Consider the following 4,590-nt stretch of genomic DNA (forward strand, 5'->3'; position numbering starts at 1 on the left):
TTTTTTTTTTTTTTTTTTTTTTTTTTTTTTTTTTTTTTTTTTTTTTTTTTTTTTTTTTTTTTTTTTGTTCACATATATCGTTAACGAGTTAAGCTATGTTCAAATTGATAATTTTAGCATATAGTTTAATAGATTAATGTGTGTTTCACTAGTATTTTGTGATTGGGATTAGTGTTAGTGATTAAATAGAAGCATACTTTAAGATATGAGATCAAAAAAGCGTATAATTCAAAATTTAGGGATGAGATTTATGATTTGTCTTTTAAAAAACTAAGGCAAATATTAATTTATATCTCTAAACTTTGTCACAATCGCACTTTGATGACAGCAGATTAACGATTGTGCGACACTCACTTCTCAACATCAAGTAAGTTAAGTCCATTCGTTCTTTTGTTGCCTACGACAAGTGATGTATACTCAAGCCTCTAGCTCTGGTTCAAGAAGAAAGTTTTAGAAATCGAGGCAGAGAGATTTCGAAAGAGAGTTTTAGAAGCAAGAGTTGAGAAAGGTTTACTGCATATAACTATCGAGTAGGGAGAAATTGACAACTAGTTATATTCCCATATAGTACATTTTGGGGCATTTTTGTCCAGACGAGTGTAGATGTGATTCTGATGAACAGTTATACACCCTCGTATTGACTCGATATAAAATAGTAAATACTTATCTAAGATAAAAGCATGAAAAAAAAGTTTAGAACGGGCATGCAACCATAAGTAACCAGACTTTTTTAACTTCTATAGTATAAGCCAAAAAAATCTTATCAAAATAGGGACAAAAGATTATTTTTGTCATTTATTATTAAATAAATGTTAACTAATTTAATATTACACGACAGATAAATTAATAAAATAGGAAGAAGACGCGTGAGGACCAATGAGCTGTTTACACATAAGCATACCTAAAATTAAATTTAGGGTTTTAAAAACTCAGCCTAAAAGAAGTGAAGCTTTAATATATATATATATATATATATATATATTAGCATATGATAGCAAAAGCAAACATTTTTTTAGAAAAAGGTAAAAAAATTTAAAATATATAACCAACTTTAATTCTGTTATTTAATACTTATTTCATGGGCTTTTGTCCCCTTACAATAATTATTTTTGTAGTTTTCAATCAAATATTCACCAATTTTTTTTAAATTCATATCAACGTTGAGCGACCGTTCCTTTACTTGGTACGATCTAATTATTATTTGCTCTTATATGTATAACGAGTATCTGTTGTTTTTATGTAGATATAATACTGTAGAATCTCATATAAAATCTACTCTACATTTCGGACTTTCTCTTAAGATTTTAAAACATGTTTGTTAAGGAGAGGTTTCGACACCTTTATAAGAAATGTATGTTTCGTTCTCCTCTTCAATCGATGTACTTCTTAAGATTTACATGCATGACCCTTCAAGTTTTCTTTATTTATTTTTTAGTACACACAAGATCGGTTCCTTAATGGAATGTCATGTCCTTTTTTTATGTCCCTTTGAGAGAACAAAAATAAAAGTTAGGTCTTGTTTGTCAGAATGCATCTATAAACAATTCTCTTACACAAAAAGAAAGAAAATAAAGGGATTGTGAAAGTGCTCAAAAGTGAAGAGGGTTTCTAAATTGTTTTTATACATCAATTCTAGAGTTTTCGAGTTCGTCGTTTTGTCGATGATTCTTAACAAGAACACGAACACGAACACAAACAAGAACAAAAAACAAAGATTGGTTAATTACGCGGTTGATCGACGAAAAAACAACAAGAATATGAAAATGAAGATATGATTTGGACTTAGAATTTACCATGATCCTCCACTCAACATCCCACTCCAATACCCATTTGAATCTCCTTGTTCTTTGCCTTGTTCAACTCCATTAGACTCCCCTTGCTTCAAATCTTCAAACAATGGCAGCTGCGTCACCCTCCGGTCCCCATTGCCGACGTCGGTCGGGACGACTCCATACCCATCAAGAGAGAATCCAATGCTTGGCTTAAATGGCTCGTGGAGATCAGGAAACCCAGTAGTGTAAACGGAGCGAGGATCAGGGACGATGGAAGGCATTGGAAGAAAACAATTCAAGTCTCTAGAGTTCTTGCTCGTCATCCCGGTGAGAAGCTCCATCGCCGAGAGGTGATTTGTCGTGACATCAATCGTCGAAGGGTTACGACCGACGACAACGGTCTCGGAAGAGGCGGAATTAGGGTTTTGTGGGAGATCAAGAATTTTCTTTTGTGAAGAAGGTCTCTTGTTCTTCCTTGAGCCACCTCCAACAGGAATGTTTCTTAAGGAACCACCTTCAGTCCAATACCTTCTACATGTCTTGCAAAAGTATCTTGGTTGTGTGAGGCTATAATTATTGTAATAACAAAACTTTGTATTGCTTGAATTACACCTTGGACAATTCAAAGCTTGTTCCTTTTGGGGTCTAATTTTTCTCTCTAAATTTGAAACTCCTTGTTTTGGGTAAGTGTTTGCCACAATTTCTTCAATGGGTTTCATCAAAATCTCCTAAAAAGTTCACATTTTGCACACATAAACAACAAGAACATCAAAAGATATACAATAAAAGACCAACTTTGTTGAAGAAAGTATCAATTTTGCACACATAAACAACAAGAACATCAAAAGATACACAAAAAAGGGCCAATTTTGTTGAAGAAAGTATCAATTTTGAGATGAAACCAAAACCCCATGAAGAAATATTAGAACTTTAAGAAGAAGAAGAAGAAGAAGAAGTACCTGTGGCCATTGAGATGTATCCATGGAAATGAAGAAATTTGAAGAAAAGCTTGAAAAAGAAGGTTTCCAGATGGTTCATGTGGAACTTCTGGCCTTTCAATTGCTCAAACCCCTTCTTTTCATCCCCTCACACTCAAACACAAGAGAGAGAAAGAGGAGAGAGAAAGAGGAGAGAGAAAGAAGAGAGAGAAAGAGTGTTTTATTCTTTACTCTTTATTATATGTTCAATTATATTCTATATTTCCCAAGAGTTTACAATAATTGTATACTTAGACTTAGTGGGAATATTTGTCTACATCGTAAAAAAATATGACACTTAGTGTGGGTGGATGGGTTACTGGCCCTAACCATGGCTAGTCTGTTTCTCGATCGTTGCACGGTTAGATCTATAAGAAATAAACTGTAACAGCTCAAGCTCACTCTTAGTAGATATTGTTCTCTTTGTAAAACTTTATCTTTGAAAGATTAAAAAGATGTTTTCACACTCTTATAAGACATGTTTTGTTCCCCTGAACCCAACGTTTTTGCTGGCACACTGTCCGGTGTTTGTCTTTGATACCCATTTGTAACAGTTCAAGTTCACCGCTAGCAAACATTGTCATTTTTAGATTTTGTTAAACGTGTCTTGCTAGCAGATATTATTCTTTTGGGTTTTTCCTTTTGAGGTTTCTATCAAGTTTTTAAAACATGTCCGTTAGAAAGAAGTTTCCACATCCATATAAGGAATGTTTCGTTCCTCTCTTCCACCAATGTAGGATCTCACATAAACAGTAAAATTATTTCAATACCTAAGTTTGAAATTCAAATCCGACACTAGATGACATCGACATTCGGCGACTTTTCTTACAAGAAGATCCATTACCTACTTGACTTACTTTCTAAAACTGAATACTATCTCGACAAACCAACATAGTTTCGTTCATCTAAGAAGTCATATTGTGACAGACTCGTCTAATAATTTTCTCAACATTCTCATCAACCAATCATCTCTCTCCAACACTCTCTCATGAACACAGTTTGGTCGTATTTCCTTGTCAATATAGTTCGATAACTTTATGCAGAGAGCACTTTAGAAAGTGCTTCTCTCACTTCACTTTTGTTTTGCTATGTATTAAGAAATTTATATATATCACTATCAACTTCTATTTTTATATTTCTTTTTCAAAATGTGATATCTCACCGTCATTATGAGTCTTGTAACCGTCATCGGTAATCTATTTAATTCTCAATTCAAAATAGATAATAGTTACCGTAACTAATAAATGTATCGAACATGTTTTTTTTTCTTTTTTTTTTTTTAATTAGATAGTCAAACGGGGAACTTAAATTATAATAATTTAAAAACTAAAATAAAAGGAAATAAAAAAAATATTAAGAAATTCCTAAATGTTGTTTGATGTGATTGATTGCTTAAATGATTAATTATTTTGTTTTTTTTAATGGTTTAAAAAATATTAATTATCAGTATGCATTACTAACTTCGATTATAAACACTAAATATTTTTAATTATCTATTAATTTTAAAATCGATAGTCAAAGTGTTAAAATATAATATTTTGAAAATATATTTTAGATATTACATCTTAATATTCTGATTTATAGTATTTTATTTTATTTTATTTTTAATATTTAATTAGTTTATATTTTTTTTAATTTTTAGATATTAGTGAGTAGCTCGTATCCTATTTAAAGCTTATGAATATTAACGAGAACACATTCATAAAACTACTCCATAACTACTTACGTTGTGTCGGTCATGTACTAATATTTTACCTAATCATTATTTAATACTTGAAAATAATATTATTAAAATTTTATGAGATTTCTTATCTAAAATTAATAATTAAATTGAAAATTAT

At 31.2% G+C, this 4,590-nt stretch overlaps 2 protein-coding genes across 2 annotated transcripts in view; one reads left to right on the plus strand and one right to left on the minus strand.

Annotated features, from left to right (window-relative positions):
* Positions 1-4,590, plus strand: part of LOC111469077 (BTB/POZ domain-containing protein At3g05675) — an 8,496-nt gene extending 3,906 nt beyond the window's left edge. The window contains exon 3 of the transcript XR_002714817.1: positions 4,575-4,590. The gene's annotated coding sequence lies outside the window, so the exon portion shown is untranslated. The remainder of the gene's footprint in view (positions 1-4,574) is intronic.
* LOC111469087 (dof zinc finger protein DOF4.6-like) lies at positions 1,578-2,913 on the minus strand. The gene is made up of 2 exons (XM_023114327.1): positions 2,732-2,913; positions 1,578-2,500 (listed from the first exon to the last, which is right to left on the minus strand). Exons 1-2 carry the CDS (start codon positions 2,753-2,755, stop codon positions 1,790-1,792), a joined length of 735 nt encoding a protein of 244 aa, XP_022970095.1. The 5' UTR covers positions 2,756-2,913; the 3' UTR covers positions 1,578-1,789.

Source organism: Cucurbita maxima, unplaced genomic scaffold (assembly GCF_002738345.1).
Source record: "Cucurbita maxima cultivar Rimu unplaced genomic scaffold, Cmax_1.0 Cma_Scf00038, whole genome shotgun sequence".
NCBI lineage: Eukaryota > Viridiplantae > Streptophyta > Magnoliopsida > Cucurbitales > Cucurbitaceae > Cucurbita > Cucurbita maxima.